Below are 23,116 nucleotides of genomic sequence, written 5' to 3'. Positions count from 1 at the left end.
GTCAAAGGCTTTTCATCTCATCAACTCTTCTCCAATTACTGGCTCCTTCTGCCTTTGTCTCTTCGCCGCAGTTTTTTTTTTTTTTTTTTTTTTTTTTACAACAGAGGAAGGAAAAACAAATGAATAAGAAAAAATAATGCATACACCAGATTACTGGTGTCCTCTGTTCATAAAATATCTATAACAGTTAGACTTGAACAGCTGTAGGTTGAAATTTGGAGGGAAACAACTCTGGGGAAGCGCATTCCAGAGATGTGCAGTTTGGGGAGTGAAAGAATTCTGATAGACAGAAGTTCTGCAATATGGATGAGTGACATTCCAGTCATGAGTGCTACCAGATGCCCATGTAGCATGAGGGAAGGCATGGAGAGGTGGCATCATGGACACAACTTTGTCTGAGCATTTGCCATAAAAATATCTGTAAAATAATGAAAGGGAGGCAACATTCCTTCTTACTTGGAGGAAGCTTATTTGTAATGGCAGGGTTGTTAATAATTCTAACAGCTTTGTTCTGAATTTTGTCTGGTTGTTTCAACGCAACCTCTCCACATCTATTCCCCAAGTGTGAACAGTGTTTAAGCTGAGAGCGCACATGACTGTTATAAACTATAGCTAATTACTCATCAGTGAAGATGGTACGGACTCTGTACAATAATCCAAATTTCTTTGAGGTGGTTGTAGAAAGTGATCCGACATGAAAGGTCCAGCTGAGGGCATTGTTAAGTGAGACGCTGAGAATTTCAGTACTTTCGTAGACTGGAATATTTGTAGCATTGATGGTAATATATGAATCAGGCAATATCTGTCTATTAGTAAATTGTATATATTTAGTTTTACTAGCATTAAATGAGACAAGGTTGTTTTGTCCCCATTCACTGATCGTAGATAAATCTTGATTTATGGAAATGGCTGTACTGAGTTGAGAGTTAGAGATATTAGACTTTGTAAATAGGTGCAGTGGCGGATCCAGGGGGGGCAGGGGGGGCGGCCAACCCCCTCTTCAGCTATGAATGGAGCCCCTAAGAGCTGATTATTATCAAATATCAGTGTCAGTAAATATAATAAGCTATAATAATGATAATAATAATAATAATAATAATTATAGTACTGCTCACCCAAGACCCCCTAGCTTATTGCCTCACGCTTTCGGTGCTTGGCGCCCTTTAAATTGACAAACAGCCCCCCCATTTTTCCAAAATCCTGGATCCACTACTGAATGGGTGTCTGAGTGTGAATGAACTATGAATTATTGAGTCATCTGCATATGAGTGGATGAGATTGTGGGTGACAGATAAGAGATCATTAATATGAACCAGGAACAGGGTTGGCGCCAGAACTGATCCCTGTGGCTCACCGGCATTAATTGAGTGGAAATTGGAATATACATCATCTAATTTTACTCTTATTTTTCTGTCACTGAGGTATGAGGAAATCAAAGGAACAAAAGACGTTAGTCCATAGCATGGGAGTTTGGACAGCAGGAATGGTGCCATACTATGTCGAAAGTTTTAGAAATATCAATTATTAATGCATGAGTTTCTCCATGTAGTTCGATTGATTGATGGATGGTTTGAGTCAGAAGATTGAGTATGTCAATGGTGTGTCTTTCACAGTGAAAACCATATTGTCTATCACTAATTAAGTTGTTGGATCCAAGATGTTTAACTATGTGCTTATTGATTAAAGTTTCAAGTACCTTACCAAGAAAAGATGTTACAGTTATTGGTCTCTAATCAGAGGGGTCAGATGAACTTCCATTCTTTGGAACTGGGTGGATATTGGCTTCTTTCCATAAATTAGGGAATGAAGAAGTATGTATGCATAGTCTGAATAGTTTAGCTAGAACAGAGGCAACACTTTTTCAAAATAATTAGTGGAATTCCATCTGGGCCTGGAGCTTTGTTGGTGAGTAAATTGTCTAGGATAGATTTTATGTATCATGTCTGTATTTTTAAGTGGAATAGTTTTGGGAGAGTCAAGTTCTAGTACTGGGATGTTCTGGCTGGCTTCCTCTATGATAGAATTTCTGGCAAATGTACTGGCAAAGATATCTGCTTCCCCACACAGGTCATTTGTAATGTTGCCATCTGAAGATTTTAGTGGGGGAATGGGTGATGACTTGTTAAAGTTATTATTGAAGGAATTTAGAGTTGACCAGAATATTCTGTTGTCAATAGGGTCGTTAAGTAGTTTTGATGCTTGCTTTTGAAGAAAGTTTGATTTAACAAGATTTATTACAGCTTTTGCATGATTTCTAGCAATTTTAAATTGAGAGAGTGACTCAGATGTTTTTTATTTTAAGTAAGAGTTATATGCTAATGACTTTGGAACAGGCTGTGGCACAAAAGAAGAAAGCATACAATGAATGGATGAGAAATAGGGGCGTGGAAGAGGTTGAGAGGCGGAAGAGAGAGTTATATGTAGAAAGGAAGAGAGAGGTGAAAAGATTAGTAAGAGAGAGTAAGAAGAGAGTGGATGAGGAATTTGGAAGAAATTTGAGTGTAAAGTGGAGGGACTGTAAGAAAATGTTCTGGAGAGAGGTGAAAAGAGTAAGACAGGGTGGAAGTGAAGTTAGCAGGGGAGTGAAAGATAAAAATGGTAGATTACTAGTGGAGAAGGGAGAAAAAGTGAGCAGATGGAGAGAACACTTTAAGGAATTGTTGAACGTAGAGGATGGAAGTAATGCGAGTATAAGTGGCTGGGGAATGGCTGGGAGAAGGAGGGAGGTGAGAAGACAGGAAGAAATCAGTAGGATAGAAGTTGTGGAAGCAATGAAGAAAGTTAAATCGGGGAAAGCCCCAGGAATTGATGGAGTGTGTGGTGAAATGCTGAAGCATGGGGGAGAGATAGTAGTAGAATGGATGTGGAAGATGTGCAGATTGGCCTGGGAGGAAGGTAGAGTCCCGGAGGATTGGAAGTCAGGTATAATTATTCCCTTGTACAAAGGAAAAGGGGAAAAAGAAGTGTGTGGTAACCACAGGGGCATTTGTCTTCTTAGTATAATAGGAAAAGTGTATGGTAGGATACTTATTGACAGAGTTAGAGAAAGAACAGAGAAATTAGTTGGAGAAGAACAGGGAGGCTTTAGGAAGGGAAGAGGTTGTGTAGATCAGATATTCATTCTCAGATCTTTAGTGGAAAAGTTTCTAGAGAAGGGAAAGAAGTTGTATGCGGCATTCATGGATTTGGAGAAAGCATATGACAGGGTGGATAGACAAGGATTGTGGAAAGTGTTAAGAATATATGGAGTAGATGGAAAGTTGTTGAATGCTGTGAAGAGTATGTACGATTGTGCGAAGGCTGCAGTGCGTGTGGATGGTGATCTAAGTGAATTTTTCTCTTTGAAGGTTGGGTTGAAACAGGGATGTGTCATGTCAAAATGGTTGTTCAATCTGTATATGGATGGGGTAATAAAAGAGGTACAAGGTAGGGTAGTGGATGTTGGAGTGTCCCTGGTGAGAGAGGATAGTGTTTGGAAACTCCCTGTACTGTTGTTTGCAGATGATACTGTGTTGTTGAGTGAAGACGAAGGAGAGCTGCAAGGCTTGGTGGATGAGTTTGGGAGAGTGTGTAAGAAACGGAATCTAAAGGTGAATGTAGGGAAGAGTAAAGTGATGGTCTTTGAGAGAGGTGAAGTCAGTGAATGTACAGCGAGGTTGGATGGTGAGGAATTGGAAAGTGTGAGTACGTTTAAGTACTTGGGTAGTGTGATGAGTAAGGATGGAGGTTTGGAGGGTGAAGTGCTTGGAAGGGTACAGCAGGGAAGAAAGGTTGCTGGTTCCTTGAAAGCAGTGATAAGAAACAGGGAAGTGAGCATGGAAGTGAAAAAGTTTCTACATGACAGTATTGTGATACCAACTCTAACGTACGGAAGTGAAGCTTGGACGTTGTTGGAAGGACACAAGTCAAGAGTGAGAGCAGTGGAAATGAGTTATTTAAGAGGAGCCTGTGGAGTCACATGGAGAGACAGGTTGACGAATGAGGATATAAAGGAGCGTTGTGGTGTTGATGTGGATGTGATAGGAAGCGTTATGAGGAACACACTGAGGTGGTTTGGCCATGTGGAGAGGATGGAGGGTGAAAGACTGACGAAGAGAGTGTATGTGAGTGAGGTGGAGGGGGAAAGAGGGAGGGGGAGGCCGAGGATGAGATGGAGGGATGGGGTGGAGAGGTATATGAGAGAGGGGGGTGTGAGCTGGGAGCAGGGGAGTGAAATGGCGGGGGACAGGGCAACTTGGAGGCAATTTGTTTGTGGCCACCCCAAACGGGATTGAGGCGTCTGGCAATAGATAGATAGATAGACTTTGGGCTGTTGCTCTTTATCTCTTTTCTGTCGCTACTTCAATGGTCACTGCTCCTCTGAACTGTCTGCTTGCATCCCTCCACCTCTATGACGAGTGCGTAACAACTGTCTAGCAACAAACTCTCATCCCTTTTCTGTCCAACTCTCTAATGCAAGAGTTAATCATTACTCCTAGTCCTTCATTTATGCAACAGGTCAGCTCTGGAACTGTCTCTCTCTGTCTGTATTTCCTACTGCCTATGATCTCCAGTCTTTGAAACACAGTGTGTCCAGGCATCTCGAAATGAACACATCTTGAAATTGGCTCTCTTTTGTATTGTTTTTTTTTTTTCTCTCTCTTGAAAGGAGCAGTTTGCGGGCTCCTGGTCTTTCATCACTTCTTTCTTGCATAAGAAAATAAAGAAAAGAAAAAAACTGTTATAGGGGTTGACACCAGCCAGGACTTGCAGCCAGAAACTTTGCCCTCACTACCAAGTGGCAGACCTATTGAGGGGTGGCATGATGTGGGCTCTGCCAGAATAGATTTTGGTGCCAGGACAGGATGGTATTTGAAACCTGTGCTAATGGGTACAGGGCATTGCAGTTACCAGGCTGCTGCTTCTGCCCAGTAGAGAGGGGCCCGAACCTGGGAGTATTGCCCCAGGAGGCTGCCCAATCTTTGGTTGTATAATGGTGGTGCAGTTACAGTCCCTAGGCACGCTTGGAGGGTGTCCCTGTAGCTGTCCTCACAGGGTGCCCCAAGGCCTCTGCCACAGTCACTGGTCATGGCTGGTGGGTCATGGGTCCCAGATACCATCCCTGGACCTGGGACTCTGCAGATGGGTGGGAACTGTGGTATGTCTCCCCCCCCCCCTTGTTTTTTTACAGATTATGACAAGAAAAAAAGTAATTCAAAGCAGGCCTGAAGAAACTGAATTGGCCAAGGGGATCAGAATGGTGTCATGCAGTGCGGAAGTTTGAGGGGTAGAGTAGAGGAAATAGTTGAGGCATTGAGTAGGAAGTGGGTGGATGTGGGAAATGTGCCGGAAGTCAAGTGTAGGGAAGGATCAGCCAGAATGATGGCCGGGAGGGATGGATGTTACAGTTGTTTTAGCAGGGTAAGGCAGATGGATATGGTGGTGTGGGTGTGTTGGTTAAGAAGAAATGGGTGGAATATATCATGAACGTAATGAGAGTCAGCGAAAGGATAATAGTAGTGAAAATTTTGTTCGTTGGGATACTGTTTGCATTTATATTGGTGTATGCTACACAGGCAGGCTTGGTTGAAATAGAGGAGGATAGATTAATGGTATGAGAGATGATGGGATTGTAGTTTTGGGAGGGGACTTAAATGGTCACATAGGTGAAGAAGCTCATGGGTATGAAGTACATGGGGGACGTGCATCTGGTAAAAGAAATGAGAATAGGGAAAGGATACTTGAGTTTGGGAAGGGAATGAACATGATTGTGTGCAGCGCACATTTTAGGAAAGCAGAGAGTTAGTTGATTACGTGTGAGTGTGGGGGAAATAGCAGTCAGATAGACTATTTCGTGGTCAGGAGGGCAGATAGGAGGTTAGTTAGGGATGTTAAAGTTTTACTGGGAGTGAGGAGTGTGAGCAGCAACACAAGTTATTGATATGTTACATGGAGCTCTAGGAATGGGTGGTGAAAAAGAGGACCTGTGTGCCTAAGAGGAAAATATGGAAGTTGAAAAACCAAGCAGTAAGGGATGCCTTCTATAGTAAGATGAATTGAGCGGTGGCTGAGCAGGGAGATGTTGACGGAAGTGTTAATGAACATTACAGTAGAGCCCACAAGAGCAACCTCTTGAGAATTACTGATTCAGTGTGTGGTTGGACAAGGGGCCCTCCCAAGACATAAAAGAACCTGATGGTGGGATGAGGGTGTAGAAGCTGCAGTTAAGGAGAAAAGAAGGCTTTTCCAGGAATGGAAAAAGGGTGGCAACCAAGAAGAATGCTTGGTCACCAAGTGTAGGGTTAGAAAAGAGGTTTACTTGGCAAAGTTTGTCTCACGGACTTTTACTTGATAACCTGAATAGTGTGGAAAGGAAGAATATGATATTTAAGGTGGCAAATCAGATGAAGAGGGAGAACAGAGATATCACAGGTGAGCAGTGTGTGAAGAATGATGAAGGAAAAGTAGTGGTGAACAATGTGGATATTAAAGACACCTGGAGAGAGCATTACAACCAGTTGTTGAATGAGTTTGACTGGGACAAGGAAGGTTTAACCAGCAGATCCAGTGTCTTGCCCTTGGCTTTAGATTCTGCTGCGACTGTAAGCAGAGCAATTGGCAGGATGCAGGTGGGGAAGGCAACAAGTGTGTCTGGGTTGACTGCTGAATTGTTGAAAGCCTCAGGAGATATAGGAGTGGGGTTAATCACTGCCTTGATAAATACAGTACAATTATATATGAGTGTGTTGTCCCAAGTGATTGGCTGAAGAGTGTAATTGTAAATGTGTACAAGGAAAAGGGTGATGCCATGGAAAGAGGATTTTATAGAGGTACAAAGCTTTTGGGCCAAATAATGAAGGTAATAGACAGAGTTCTATAAGGTATGATTAGAGAAAGAGTGAATATTTATGAGATGCAGTTTGGGTTTATGCCAGGCAAAGGGACCACTGATGCCATATTCATCATTCGACATCTTCAGGAAAAGGATATAGGAAAGAAAAAAGAACTGTATTATGTTTTTGTTGATTTGGAGAAGGGCTTTAACAGAGTCCCTAGAAAGGTGGTGAAGTGGGCAATGAGAAAACATGGGATCAAGGAATGGCTGGTTAGAGTGGTTATGGTCATGTATGTGGGTGCTCACACCCAGGTAAGGGTGAATGAAGATTTGAGTAATGAGTTTTCTGGGAATGTTGGTGTGCATCAGGGTTCAGTCTTTAGCCCTTTCTTGTTTATGATGGTACTTGAAGCCCTCTCACATGACTTCAGAAACGGACTCCCATAGGAGATGTTGTATGCTGATGATTTGGTGTTGATTGCAGAGAATGAAAGGGGGGCGGCGGAAGGATTTCGGAAGTGGAGAGATGGTATGGGGCACAAGGGCTTAACAGTAAATGCCGATAAAACAAAGGTGATTGTATTTAGGGCTGATGGCAGTACTGTTAAAGAAGAGGGAGAGTGGCCATGTGCGATTTGCCACAAGGGCTTGGGAAGTAATTCCATCTTGTGAAGTGTTTGTGATAAGTGGGTGCATAAGAGATGTAGTGGTATTAGAGCTAGACTGCGTAATAATGTTGATGTCGTGTGTGGTGTGTTGGGGAGAGCATGTGGAGATTGTTAGGTGTGAACGGATTTAACTTGCTGGTGAGTCTTTAAGTATGTGGAAGAGTTTTGTTATTTGAGAGACGTGTTATGTGCTGGAGCTGGGGTTGGAGCTAGCTCTGTGGCTAGAGTGAGGAGTGGTTGGAAGAAGTTCATGGAGTTGTCGCCTCTTCTGACATTGAGATGGCTCTCCCTTCATGCAAAGAGATCTTTGTATGCATTATGTTAGGAGTGTAATGCTGTATAATACTGAGATCTGGGCAGAAGAGGAAGAGGATATTCGTAGGCTCAGATGTACAGAAATGGCGCTGAATAGGTGGATGCGCAGTGCGTCTTTGAGTGTGAGGCCTGGGGAGACTAAGTTTACGATGGAAGAGTTGAGAGGTATGGTGGGACTGGAGTGTTTTGGTGTTGTTGTGAGGGGAGGTCGATTGAGAAGGTTTGGGCATGTGGAGAGGGTGAGGGATGGCAATTGGCTGCAGAAAATGAGAAGTGCTACTGTTAGGGGTAGGGTAGTGAGAGGTAGACCAAAAAAGACCTGGGACGAGGTCAATGAGTATGACCTCAGGGATAAGGAACTAAATAAGTTTGCCACAAGAGATCGAGCTGCAGGGGGATTGAGCAGCAGGTAGATCGAGCAGCGGGGAGAAGTGCATTTAGGTGACATGTGCAAGCATGTTGGAGCCTCCAAAAATGAAATAAAACGAACTGTGTCCTTACCTTGTCCTTACTCTTTCTTTGTCGTGCACATAAAGACTGGAGTGAGCCACAGCTCCAGTTGTGTTTATGGTAAAGTGCAAGCCTCAGCCAAGGTATTGCTTACCGGCAACTGTCATATTCTCCCAGCATGGTTGAGAAAAATCATGTATTGACATCTCAGTGTATCAATCCTCCTCTTGCCCCCTCACCACTTAAACCTGTTTTGTTCTCACTTGTGATGCCATGGGGGATGATAACATGCCAGGGTCATCTAATGCCACACCTACTTACTCATGCAACCTTACACATGCTTTTCCATCCAGTTGAAGAGTGAGAAGATATAGTATCTTTACTTTTATGTCTCATGTATATCTATCACTGCACTGATACAGAGTAAATAAAGGTAAATTCACTATTCATTGTTTTTTGCACACTTGGTGGGGAAGTTCTTGGATGGATAATTTTGCACTCTAAGCTTTAACATGTTCTTACTTTTTTCTACTGTGTTTCTACTATGTTCTCATTATCACAGAAGGAAGAAAAGGAGCGAGCCCAGCCCAGTCCATACTGTGACTTTTGCTTGGGAGATACTTCGCTTAATAAGAAGACTGGGGAGGCAGAAGAGCTTGTGTCCTGCTCTGATTGTGGTAGATCAGGTAAGCCTAACATCACTAGATTATCTGCCAGCATCTGTAGCATAATTATACTCTGTGTTGGTAGGCCACTTACAGTCATTAAACTGTCTCTCAGTACAGGTATTTATAACATTACTAGACTGTCTGTCAGTACTTCTAACATTGCTAGGCTGTTCCAGTACCTGTAACATCACTAGACTCAGTAATCATAGTATCGCTAGACTGCGTGTTATTACTCATAACATCAATAGATTCTGTGTCAGTACTTATAGCAACACTAGACCAAGTACCTGTAATGCCCTCAGTATTTTACATTTCTCTCCTTTCTTTTCTTTTGTAATTTTCATAGTTTAATTCCTTGAATTTGAGGATGTGATTTACACAATAAGTCCTTGTTTGAAGTGTATTTTAAAATATTATTTGCTATGAAGTCAGAAAACAAATTGCTTATTAACATACTTGATTTCCATTGATTCTTATACAGTTAATTTGCCAATACCTCCCAGTTTACAGTATTAATTGCATGGAAAAAATATGATATTATGGAGCATGTCTGTGACTTATAATGAGGACTCTCTTTGTATATTAGTTGATAACCTAAATCATGTGGAAAGGAAGAATGTGACATTTAAGGCGACAAATCAGATGAAGAGGGAGAATAGGCATATTACAGGTGACCAGTGTGTGAAGAATGATGAAGAAAGGGTAGTTGTGAACAGTGGAGATATTAAAGATGCATGGAGAGAGCATTACAGCTGGTTGTTGAATGAGGAGTTTGACTGGGACAGGGAAGGTTTAGAGCCTGCAGATCCAGTGTTTGGCCCTTAGCCTTTGATTGACGCTGCTACTGTGAGCAGAGCAATTGGCAGGATGCAGGTGGGGAAGGCAGCAGGTGTGTCTGGGTTGACTGCTGAAATTTTGAAAGCCTCAGGAGATACAGGAGTGAGGTTAGCCGCTGACCTGATAAATACAATCATATATGAGTGTGTTGTCCCAGATGATTGGCTGAAGAGTGCAGTTGTAAATATGTACAAGGAGAAGGGTGATGCCCTGGAAAGAGGAAATTATAGAGGCATAAAGCTTTTAGACCAGATAATGAAGGTAATGGAGAGAGTTCTAGAAGGTATGATTAGAGAAAGTTAATATTGATGAGATGCAGTTTGGTTTGGTTTTATGCCAAGCAAAGAGACCACTGATGCCATATTCATTGTTCAACATATTCAGGAAATATACATAGGAAAGAATAGGAAACTGTACTTTGTTTATGTTGATTCAGAGAAGGCCTTTGACAGAGTCCCTAGAGAGGTGGTGAAGTGGGCAATGAGAAAGTGTGGGATTGAGGAGTGGCTGGTTAGGGTGTTTATGGCCATGTACAGTATGTGTGTGCTTGCACCCAGGTAAGGGTGAATGGAGATTTTAGTGATGAGTTTTTTGTGGATGTTGGTGTGCACCATGGGTCAGTTTTGATCCCCTTGTTTATAATGCTACTTGAAACCCTCTCACATGACTTCAGAAATGGACTCCCGTGGGAGATGTTGTGTGCTGATGATTTGGTGTTGATTGTGGAGAATGAAAGGGAGGCGGAGGAAAGATTTAGGAAGTGGAGAGATGGTATAGGACACAAGGGCCTTAGAGTAAATCCAGATAAAGCAAAGGTGATTGTATTTAGGGCTGATGGCAGTACTGTTAAAGAAGAGGGAAAGTGGCCATGTGCGATTTGCCACAAGGGCTTGGGAAGTAATTCCATCTTGTGAAGTGTTTGTGATAAGTGGGTGCATAAGGGATGTAGTGGTATTAGAGCTAGACTGGAAGATAATGCTGATGTCATGTGTGTGGTGTGTTGGGGAGAGCAGGTGGAGATTGTCAGGCATGAAACGATTGAACTTGGTGGTGAGTCTCTTGAGTGTGTGGAAGAGTTTTGTTATTTGGGAGACATGTTATGTGGTGGAGGTGGGGTTGATGCTAGCTCTGTGGCTAGAGTGTGGAGTGGTTGGAAGAAGTTCATGGAGCTGTTGCCTCTCCTAATATTGAGATGGCTCTCCCTGCGTGCAAAGGGATCTTTGTATGCAGCATCTGTTAGGAGTGTAATGCTGTATAGTAGTGAGACCTGGGCAGTATAGGAAGAGGATATTTACAGCCTCAAATGCACAGAAATGACAATGATTAGGTGGATTAGGTGGATATACAGTGTATCCCTGAGTGTTAGACCTTGGGGGGGCTAGGTTTACAATGGAAGAGTTGAAGGGTAGGTTGGGACTGGAGTGTATTGGTGTTGTGATGAGGAGAGGTTGATTGAGATGGTTCAAGCTTGTGGAGAGGTTAGGGGATGATAATTGGGGGTAGAAAGTGAGAAGCAGTAATATTAGGGTTAGGGTTGCAAGAGGTAGACCGAAAAAGACCTTGGACAACGTCATTGAGTGTGACCTCAGGGCTAAGGGACTGAATAGGGATGCTGCCAGATATCGAGCAGCATTGAGAGCCGCCATTAGGTGACCAAGCCAACACATGCAAGCATGTTGGAGCCTTCAAAAATTAATGAAAAAATGTATGTATATATATATATATATATATATATATATATATATATAATGTATGTATATATATATATATTTGGATATACATATATATACATATATATATATATATATATATATATATATATATATATATATTTTTTATGCGAGGAAGAAGGAACCAAAGGCCATGAGCCCGCAGTAACAGTTCCCTCCAAGAGAAAAACAAAATACAATAGAGAGCCAAATTCAAGATCCGATCATTTTGAGATGCCTGGACACACTGCGTTTGAAAGACTGGAGATCATAGGCAGGAGGAAATACAGACAAAGGGAGACAGTTCCAGAGCTGACCTGTTGCATGAATGAAAGACTGGGAGTAACGGTTAACTCTTGCATTAGAGAGTTGGAAAGAAAAGGGATGAGAGTTTGCTGCCAGACGGGTGCTACGCGCCCGTCGTAGAGGTGGAGGAATGCAAGCAGACAGTTCAGAGGAGCAGTGACCATTAAAGTAGCGATAGAAAAGAGATAAAGATGCAACAGTGCGGCGAAGAGACAGAGGTTGAAGGGAGTCAGTAAGAGGAGGAGTGTTAATGAGACATATATATATATATATGTACAGTATATATATATATTTGGATATACACTCAACCCCCTGCTATCGCGCCTAATTGGTCACAGGAAACGTGCGTGATAGCTGAATACGCGATAGCTGAACTGAACAATCAATGGGAAAATTTCTAATTGGTTTTTCGGTGGCCCATTTTTCTAACTTTTAACCACTTTATCCCAACGATTTCCTGCCAATCTCTCCTCTAACATGAAATAAAGCATTATTATATTAATAATAACAGTATAATAAATAAACAACATAAAAGGCCATCAAACTTTTATAAGGATTACGGCTTGGGTGGTTTGATGGGTTCCGAGGCTTGGGAGTGGCTTAGTTGCCGCCAGATCTCTTTGGGCGTCTCCATTTCTTTAGTGTCCACAGCTAAAGGGGGTATCACATGGTACCTTTTATCAGGAATGGCCGAGGAACATTTAAGTGGAACAAAACTTGGACGCTATCACACACGTTCCTCACACTGTCATCAGAGCCCTGTCTCAGTTGTAAACACGTGATTAGTTTATCCACATCACAGTTTTTTCAGCATAAGAAATATTAACTCTTTATAAGGGTTTCAAAACGATTGATATTTATTCTAAAATACAATATAAGTATTCAGTGTTAGGCTAAATTTCAATGCTGTAGTACGATATATTCTTTCGAGCCGAATGGGTTTTGGTCACTGTTTTGCCTGTCGTGTCCTCGGCAGGAATCCGTTCAGATGCATTCCAAATGCCCGTGCTATAATCTGGAATTTTACCAAGTTACCGTTCCGATTAACCATCGTATTCTCGGCAAACCTCGTATGAAGTGCCGTGTGAATAAGTTTCACTTAGCCTGTCTTCAAACTCGATGCGTGATAGCGATCTTGGGGTGCATGATAGCATGTATGGTTGTGCATTTGATGTGTGCATGATAGCAGATAAACGTGATAGCTGAACGCGCGGTAGCATGGGGTTGAGTGTATATATATATATATGGATATTTTCATTCATTCATTGCCAGACGCCATGTATCCCAAACGGGGTGGCCAAGGGCTTAGAGTTAATTGTTTTTACAGGGAGGGGCACTAATCCTCCACCAACCCCACTTGACACATAGGGAGAACATATATATATATATATATATATATATATATATATATAAATATGGATATATATATATATAAATATGGATATATATATAGATATATAAATATGGATATATATATATATATATATATATAGATATATAAATTGGGATATATATATATATATATATATAGATATATATATATGGATATATATATATATATATATATATATACATATATATATATATATAAGTAGAACCTCTCTCATTCGGACTATATGGGGGGAAGGGTTGTCCGAATTAGCAGATTGTCCGGACCATCAGGGTAATCTCCAATTCATACCAAACTCTATCAACATATGGTATGTTTGTTAATTATTAACATATGTGGCATATGTCAACCCTACGTAACTGCAAAAGATGAAAGGATACTAAAATAACAAAACTAATCATGTACGACAGTTTTGTATTGCATAATTTACAGGTAAGGCCATGACAAGAAACTAGCCTACATTTTAAATTGTAGTAAGTGACTAAGGCCCATGTAGGCAAAAAAATAAATTAATTAATTAACTGTAATATTTGGAATAAAAATAAAACTTATGTAGGCAAAAAATACATAGTCATCTTTGGCATACTGATAACACCCATATGGGCAAGAAGCTAGTGTTTGATGTACAGGTAACTCGCACGGAACACGATCTCACGGAACGCGCTCGCAATTATACACGGTAAGGGCTGGGATACATATAAGACAACGTAAGATTAAAAAACCATTATGAAAACTACAAATTAACGCAGGAGAGGCCTTTGAAAGATCAAATCCTCGAACGTCACCGCAGCGCGCGGTTTGTTTTGATTACGTGACGATCTAGGCGGGAAATTAGTCAGTGAGTGAGACATTCCCGAGTACAGTAGCACAGTATTTGTAAGTTAAATATTTACAGTACTGTACTGTTCTGGTAAGTTTATGTGCAACTTAAAGTACTATTAAATAACGTTAAAGCAAGAAATAAAGTCTTATAACCAGTTTACCTGATAGGCGTCAGAATATTGCCTTTTTTATTTGTTCGTTTTTTCCACAGTGCTGTTCAGTATTTGTAAGTTAAATATTTACTGTTCTCGTATGTACTGTACTTGTAAGCACTTAAATAAAGTTAAATCATTAAATAAAGCCTTGTAATCAGATAACCCGAATTATATGATTACCCATGATCGGCGTCGGAATATTGCCTTTTTTTTGTTTGTTCGTTAAAGACTTATAATAAGAGAAAAATACATTTTTGTCTTGGTATCTTTACCTATTTGCTCAGGTTTGCTGTAATGGTTTGCAACTTGTAGAAAACTGTGAAAACTTTCGGGAAGTGAACGAAAATCTGGGACATGACCTTGACTTCACCGGCTCATGTATCATGTCAGTTCACCACCGGCTATCGTGATGAGTGGATGTACGATTTTTTCGCTCATGGCCATGCCTAACCACACATAGTTACACCCATTATCTCGACCCAGACAGAAAATACAACCTTTTTCCTCCCTTGCAAAACACAAACAACCACCCTGTTTACGAGACAGCAATATATATTGCGAAAATAACAAGGTAAAATGATAAAGATGAACGTAAAATGATTGAGAAAGATGAACATGTTATGACGGAAGAAATACGTTTTCCCTGTCTGTAAACGTATTTATTTCTGCTTTGTATCTGTATTCGTAATAATTAGACTTATTGTTAGTTCTGAAACTGCATTACGATTCTATTTTTAGCCATTCTCGTGGTGTGGGAGCTGGAAGTTGTGACACAACTTCCTTATTGCTAATCGGACTGACCCTCCACTTTATTCTCCCGTGGCAGAGTCTAGCCTTGGAGGACGTGCAGTTTTCTGATTTAGGACTGAAAATTCAACTCTTTCGCTCCCTTTTCCAAGCATGGGCACAACGATAACGTAAAAAATAACTCGAAACTACCATAAACATATATCAAAAAGGTGAAAATGTATTCATAACATTTTTTTTTTTTCCAGCCATTCCTAACAGATTATGTACTGAAATCATTCGATATCACAGCACTGCATTTCTAAGTTAAATATGTACTGTTCTGGTATGTACTTGTAAGTTAAAGCACTGGTACCAGTTAACCTAATTTATTACCTATGATCGGCGTCAGAATGTTTCCTTGTGTTTACGTACAGTATTTGTGTGTTGAAGTTTTGCTCAGGAGTACTGTATTTGTGAGTTATAACATTAAATAAACCTTCTAACCACTTAAAGTGCTTTCTAGTGACAGATAACAGCAAAACAACACATTTGGGGGGTCTAGGGAGCAAAATACGGAGTAGTTTAAATATACGCGATTTCGCACCTAACACAGCACGGTAGGAACGAAACCCTCGTGTTCCGTGCGAGTTACCTGTACAAGTAAAGCACATTTAAGTACAAAAAATAACCTACAGTAATCACTAAACACTGCAGAATATTCTGACCCATTTTTGTGTAAGCAAACTCCTCCTTTTAACACCTTTATTCATTACAGAAGCTACACTGGCATTAAGGGGCATTGTAAGGAGGATTAACTTTTGAAATACAGAGTACAAATATAAATGGTTGGTGAACTAGTTGATGGAACGAATGCTAGCGTGTGTTTAAACAGGCACCCATGCTGCGACCTAGCGTGATCCTAGACTAAACGAATGACGATCGCTTTACGCGCCGATACTGAAAATGACTTTAGAATTACTTTCAACATATTTTTGGAGCTTATTATTTTCAAATTTTGTCCGGATTAACAGAAATCCGAATTAAAGGGGTCCGGACCAAAGAGGTTCTACTGTATATATATATATATATATATATATATATATACAGTCAATCTTTGAGTACCGCGGGCAATAGAGACTGGACAAGGACCGTGGTACCCAAATCTGCGTCACTCAGACAATATGTTTACATGTATAATGGTACAATGTGTTCTGGCAACTTTCCAAAACTCTCACTTTTACCCCTTCTTACCACCTAACCCTACGTAAATTACCCCCACTTGCACCCACCATCAGGTAAAACTTTGAAAGAGATATAACTGTTGTAATTAAAAACATCAATGGTATTAAAAATAGCATTAACAAAAATAAAAGTTGGGATGGGTACCCTTTTGTTGATACATAGCTCCCCGGTATTTTCCTCCCATCCCCCAACCCCAATGTTGTTGTCAAAGTTTCGCCTTCTCTCATATCATGTGGCTTTGAGGAGAGACCTTAGGCCATATGGTTAGACAAAAATTTATGGGTCTGGCAGTTTTAGAGTACGAAATAGAACGAAAATTTGTGCTGACAAGAAAAAATTACTTTAATCCGTGTGTTCTCGTGAGTTAACGTTGTTTCACATTTTTCATTTGATATCGCGTTTCCCAACGCATTTCTGATAAACTAAACATATGGCTAAACTGCTCAATCAGTTCGAAATGTGTTGGAAAGAGCGATACCGAACGAAGAGTAATGTGTTGGGAAGAGCGATACCGAACGAAGAATGTGAAACGGAACGCTAACTCAGGAGAACACATGGATGAAAGAGTACCTTTTTTCTGGTTTGCAAACATTTTCGCTCCATTTTGTTCCCTAAAACAGCCAGACCCGTAAATTTTAGTCTAACTATACAGCCTAACGTCTCTCCCGAAGGCGAAACTTTGACAACAACTTTGGGGTTGGGGAGAGGGAGTAAAATACCGTGGAGCTACGTATCAACAAAAGGGTACTCAGTGGAGGTGGTGTTGACCCAGTCTAACTTCTGTTTTTGTTAATGCCATTTTTAATACCACTGATGTTTTTAATTACAACAGTTATATCTCTTTCTGTGTTTTACCTGATGGTGCGTATAGGTGGAGGTAAATACGTGGGGTAAGATGGTAAAAAGGGGTAAAAGTGAGAGTTTGCTTTCTCTGACGCTCCACATAACGCCCTATAAACTTCTCAGTCAGTTTCAGGACAACATATAAACCTTCACAGCTGCCAGGATTGCATCACTTCCTACGCACGATCTTTATCTTCTCCCTGTCCTTCCAAATCGTTATGATGGTGCTTTCTTTTATGCTATGGTTTTTCTTTTTTTCTTTTGCCATTTTGGTATTTGTACGCTTAAAGCAGTGGAAGAACCTTACCAATTCAGTTCATATTCCTCCAGTTTGTTTTCTGTATTTTTCTGACTATTTTCAGGGTGGTAAATTACCTTTTCCTATTGAAAAATTTCCCACTTTTTATCATCACGTTCCTTAAGCCATAACATGATTGTCTTAATGTACTCAAAGGTGATTTTCATCTCCCAACTTCCCAACTGGATGCTACGTTAGGTTAGGTTAAATTATAAGGTACAGTTAAGCTAGGTTAGGTCAAGTTTAAACACTTAGGTTAGGACAGGCCCTAATTTCGCCGTAACCCTGATGTGTCAAACAAGTTGACAGCGGAATACAACTTAAAACGACGGGGGAAACAGATTTAGTATGAAACGTTTATTTACCTCTCAGAAGTAATCCGACAAACATAAGACTATCAGGAAGAAGAACGAAGAATGTGAAACTGAATGCTTACTTACACGAGCAGAAGTATTGTGTGTGTGTGTGTGTGTGTGTTGTGTGTGTGTGTGTGTGTGTGTTTGTGTGTGTGTGTGTGTGTGTGTGTGTGTGTGTGTGTGTGTGTGTGTGTGTGATTAGCAAACATTTTCGTTCAGTTTCGTCTCCTAAAACTCGAAACCCATTTGACTGTGAGGTAGAGTCTGTGAGTCGCGAGAAAGGACTTGATAGCCGTATGCTCAGTCGGTCCTAAATGTGTTGGGAAGCACGAAACCGAACGAAAAATGTGGAACTGAACACTAACAAGAACAGATAGACGAAAGTATTTTTTTCTAATTAGCAAACATTTTCGTTCCATTTCGTCCCCTAAAACTGCGAAACCCATTATGAGTGTGGGGTGGAACTAGGTGAAGCATGAGAAAGGATTGATAACAGTATGCTCAGTTAGTTGAAAGTGTTGGGAAGCATTAAATCGAACGAAGAATGTGGAACTGAACGCTACGATAACACATGGACGAAAGAGTAACTTTTCCTCTAATTAGCAAACATTTACGTTCCAATTCATTCCTTAAAACTGCAAAATCCATGATAATTGTGGATAAGAACTAGATGAGGCATGAGAAAGGACTGATAACCATATGCCCAGTTGGTCCAAAATGTGTTGGGAAGCATGAAATCAAACGAAGAATGTGGAACTGAACTGTAACTTACGAGAATGCAAGGATTTTTTTTTTTTTTTTCTGATTAGCATACATTGTCGTTCCATTTTGTCCCCTGAAATTGCCGAAACCCATAAATTTCGTCAAACCGTTCGGCCTTGAGTTTGCCCAGAAAACATATTTCCATTCTGTATGCGTATTCATAAAAACCACCAGGAACCCTCAGCCAGGAACAACGCTTGCCCATTCGTTTCAAAACTAACCATAGGTTTTTCACGAAAATATGCCCACTGTGCTTCCCAGGCAAAATTTCAGCAACCTAACCTACCCTAACCTATCCCATCTCACTAGGGCTGTTTGGCTGAGGTGGCTGGCTGTGGTACTGAGATAAATACCCATACAGAATGAAAATATGCGCCCAGGAAATGTACCCAGAGGTTAGAGGGTGACATCATAGCGCGCGGCTTTCAAATTTCGTCCCCAGGCCAGCTGACTTCCCGCGTGAGCTCGAGTTTTTCCGCGTGTTGACATGACTTTTCTCATTATGCTGACCGCGTTAGAACAAAAATGTGTTACTCAACCACGTGTTACTTAAGAATTGAATGTATATATATATATATATATATATATATATATATATATATATATATATATATACATACAGTAATCCCTCCAATATCCGACGGAATAGAGCCATAGGCAGGTCCGGATAGTGGTCCTGTCCGGATATTGGGCCCCAGCTTATGGACTTGTACTTATGGACCCTAACTCAGAGAAACACCTATACAACTCCCTCTGGACATGCATAGCACCTGTTTAAGACCCAAATCACACCAATAAGGCACATAAAAGACTGAAATAAATGCAAAAGAAGCATAAAATGAGGGTTTTGAGGTAGGTTCATACAATGTTCAACATTCTGGGTACTTACAAGTGCCTGGCTCCTGGACTGGTACTTATGGACCCTAACCTAGCCTAACTTAGAAAAACACCTTCCTACTGCACATGCATAGCTCCTAACACCCTATTCACACCAATAAAGGACATTAAAGAGTGAAATGAGGTGTTTGGGGTAAGTATAGTATGGAAAAAGTACAGTATGAAACATTCTGCCTACTTACAGCAAGTCCATGGCCATCTCGATGAATAACCGCCTCCCCTCGGACTCTGACAGTAAGAAGGATTTCCTGAAGCACTTGCAGTACACTGTTCATGAAGTCTTGCACTGAACATAGTCAATCGCACTCAAAAGTCCGCTCTCTTCACGGTGCGCACTCTTGTCTAACTTATGCTCCATTGTAACTTACTAAGTGTTGCACTCTGCACTTTAACTTTTCCCACTCTTCTAACCATTTTCTAAAGCAAAAATAAACAAGTCTATTTACGTTAAATGTTGTTCCAAAATTGTATTCTCACTCACAACTGTAAATCCTTAACACAACACACTGTTTTTTTTTCACTGCACAGCACTGTAAATTCCCGTGTGGTCTAGTGGAGAAGTTCTTCCTGTTTAATTACTGTCAGAGCCCGAGAGTATCACTGGCAGGTGACCTAGGGGTGCGTTGCTGGGTCGAGGTGATGGTGTACCCATTGCAGACGACTCTGAAGACAGACGCAAACTCACGTCCAGCGGAGACTCCACCGTGGCTGATGTGCTGTGCTGTGGCTCGGAGCATGAGGGCCTGTCTTGGGGAGGCAACGGAATGGAGCCAGGGCTGGGCACAGCGGGGGTCACAGGCCTAAAAAAACTGTCAATCGTTGATTGACGCAAGGACCGATGATTCTGACGATTGATGATGCGCTGCCTGAAAGCACGCACTTCCTCCACGAGTCCCAAGGGCCCCATCTCCCTGTCGCAGTCCGGGTGTTCTAGGTAGTTGAGAACGAACTCTAGGTGTTCCCGGAGTGCGCTCAGCTTGGGGATGGCTGGAGTAGTGTCATGCTGAGAGAAGTCCGCATCATCGTCGTCGTCCTCATCGGAATCTTCAAGCTGGGTACCGACACCTGGAACTGAAGATGCAATCTCGATATCAGACAATGTCTGATACCTAGGATCGCCCTCATCGTCATCCAACCTCTCACGCACATCATCCATATCAACATCGTCACCATGCGTACGTAGCCGTGCATGGAAGTCATCCACGTCAAAACCTAGAAAATCGTGCTCCACATCCGTTCCGAGAAGCAGACGAGACCAACAATTTTCTGGAGACTTGACAGGGACTTCCTTCCATGCACTGGCCCAGTTGTAGATTCCAAACTTGATGTTGAAGCGGCGAAGGTTTTCCAAAGTCTGCTGGCCTCGCGTGTCCCGTCCCTCCCTGCGTTTGTCCTTGTCCTCGAGAACAACCATTACCTCATCCAGGAACTTCCTTCGGTATAGGCGCTTTGTTGCCACGATCACTCCTTGGTCCATTCGTTGGATGAGAGCAGTCGTATTAGGTGGCAGAAACATGCATCTAATCCGGCCATTCTCAGCCACCAAGTCCTTGTCGCACGGGTGGGCAGGTGCATTGTCGAGGAGAAGGAGGGCCTTCACCTGGACACGCGGGATTCCTAGTGTCTTCGTCTGGTAATGTATGACCTCCTTGACGAAGTGGCGGTAGAACCAGTCTTTGAAGATCTGGGCTGTAAACCATGCCTTCAAAGAATGGTACCAGACGACAGGAAGGACATCCATCACCCCACGAAGACACCGAGGCTGCTTTCCACAACCAACAATAACGGGCTTAAGCCGATGCATGCCGTTAGCATTGGCACAACACAAAGCAGATAGCCGTTGCTTGGAGAGCTTGCGGCCAGGTACACACTTCTCCGTCTCCTTGGCTAGAGTGTTCGTTGGCAAAGTGCGATTGAATAAACCAGTTTCGTCAGCATTGTAGACTTGACCGAGAGTGAGGCCCTCCCTGTCAATCAAGCCCTTCACCTTGTGCCGAAACTCGTCAACTCCATCCTCGTTAGTGTCCAAAGCTTCGCCATGAGCTTTACAGTTGGTAAGGCCATGCTGTAACTTGAACTCGAAGAGCCAAACCTCGGATGCCTTGAAGTCTAGGGCGTCGTGAAGCCTGGCGAACTTCTCAGCACCAGCCTTCAGCTCCGTTCCACATACCATCACACCAGCAGCACGTTGATGTCGATACCAAATCAACGTGGAGCGGTCGATTTCAGCAAACTTGAGAGTAAACATCATATTCCTCTCCACGTTGCGTTTGCTTCTTGACGAGAAGTCAGTCGTGTACTGCATGAGTTTGTCTCGGGATCTCTTGATATCAAACAAAGTAGATCAGGCCAGGTTGAACTTGCGGAGGATGCGGGAAGAAGACCACCCCGCATCTACTTTCTCCAATATCTCTCATTTCTTCTCCAGAGTCAACACCACTCTCTTCCTCTTCTCAGGCGGCGGGGCCATCATCACACACACTAATAAGAGGCCCGAGAGCAGCAGGAGTGCCTGCAGCAGATAAGGCACCACCACAGAAGGGAGCACGTGGGCAGCCATGACGACGAGCGTGCACTCGCGACGAGAGACAGGCGGAAAATGGGGAGGATGCAGTGGGGCTTTATTGTACGTCAGAGGAATGATGCGCTACAACAAAGCTGTCCCACGCCGTGCGCGCCAAGTTGAAATTACGGGCGGAAAAAATTCGGGTTTTTTCGAATTTTTTGCGGTTTTCGGACCATTTTGGGAATATTGGATCCCGGGACAATTATTTCCGGTTAGTGGGGATGTTCAGATATTGGGCGTTCGGATATTAGAGGGATTACTTATATATGTGGATATATATATATATATATATATATATATATACAGTATATAAATATATATATATATATATATATATATATATATATATATATATATAAATATATATGGATATATATATATGGATATATATGTAGATGGATATATATATACTGTATATATATATGGGTATATATATATATAGGTATATATATATATGGTTATATATATGTATGGATATATATATATATAGATATATTTATATATATATATATATATATATATATATATATATATATATATATATATATATATATATATATATATATATATATATATGGAATTGATGGAGTGTGTGGTGAAGTGCTGAAGCATGGGGGAGAGATAGTAGTAGAATGGATGTGGAAGATGTGCAGATTGGCCTGGGAGGAAGGTAGAGTCACGGAGGATTGGAAATCAGGTGTAATTATTCCCTTGTACAAAGGAAAAGGGGAAAAAGAAGTGTGTGGTAATCATAGGGGCATTTGTCTTCTTAGTATTATAGGAAAAGTGTATGGTAGGATAGTTATTGACAGAGTTAGAGAAAGAACAGAGAAATTAGTTGGAGAAGAACAGGGAGGCTTTAGGAAGGGAAGAGGTTGTGTAGATCAAATAATCGTTCTTAGATCTTTAGTGGAAAAGTTTCTAGAGAAGGGAAAGAAGTTGTATGCGGCTTTCATGGACTTGGAGAAAGCATACGACAGGGTAGATAGAGAAGGATTGTGGAAAGTGTTAAGAATATATGGAGTATATGGGAAGTTGTTGAATGCTATGAAGAGTATGCACGATGGTGCGAAGGCTGCAGTGCGTGTGGATGGTGAACTAAGTGAATTTTTCTCTTTGAAAGTTGGGTTGAAACAGGGATGTGTCATGTCTCCATGGTTGTTCAATCTGTATATGGATGGGGTAATAAAAGAGGTACAAGGTAGGGCAGTGGATGTTGGAGTTGCCCTGGTGAGAGAGGATAGTGTTTGGAAACTCCCTGTACTGTTGTTTGCAGATGAAACTGTGTT

At 41.5% G+C, this 23,116-nt stretch overlaps 1 protein-coding gene across 1 annotated transcript in view; it reads left to right on the top strand.

Annotated features, from left to right (window-relative positions):
* LOC145396870 (zinc finger protein ubi-d4 B-like) overlaps positions 1-23,116 on the top strand; it is a 636,773-nt gene that overhangs the window by 417,329 nt on the left and 196,328 nt on the right. Inside the window, exon 13 of the mRNA XM_080270158.1 lies at positions 8,813-8,933. Coding sequence (XP_080126284.1) covers positions 8,813-8,933 — 121 coding nt within the window. The remainder of the gene's footprint in view (positions 1-8,812; positions 8,934-23,116) is intronic.

The sequence above is a fragment of the Coenobita brevimanus genome, chromosome 39 (genome assembly GCF_032717465.1).
Source record: "Coenobita brevimanus isolate Jiangsu-jjx chromosome 39, ASM3271746v2, whole genome shotgun sequence".
NCBI lineage: Eukaryota > Metazoa > Arthropoda > Malacostraca > Decapoda > Coenobitidae > Coenobita > Coenobita brevimanus.
The sequence above is the reverse complement of the archived record's forward strand: the minus strand, read 5'-3'. Positions and strand labels throughout refer to the sequence as shown.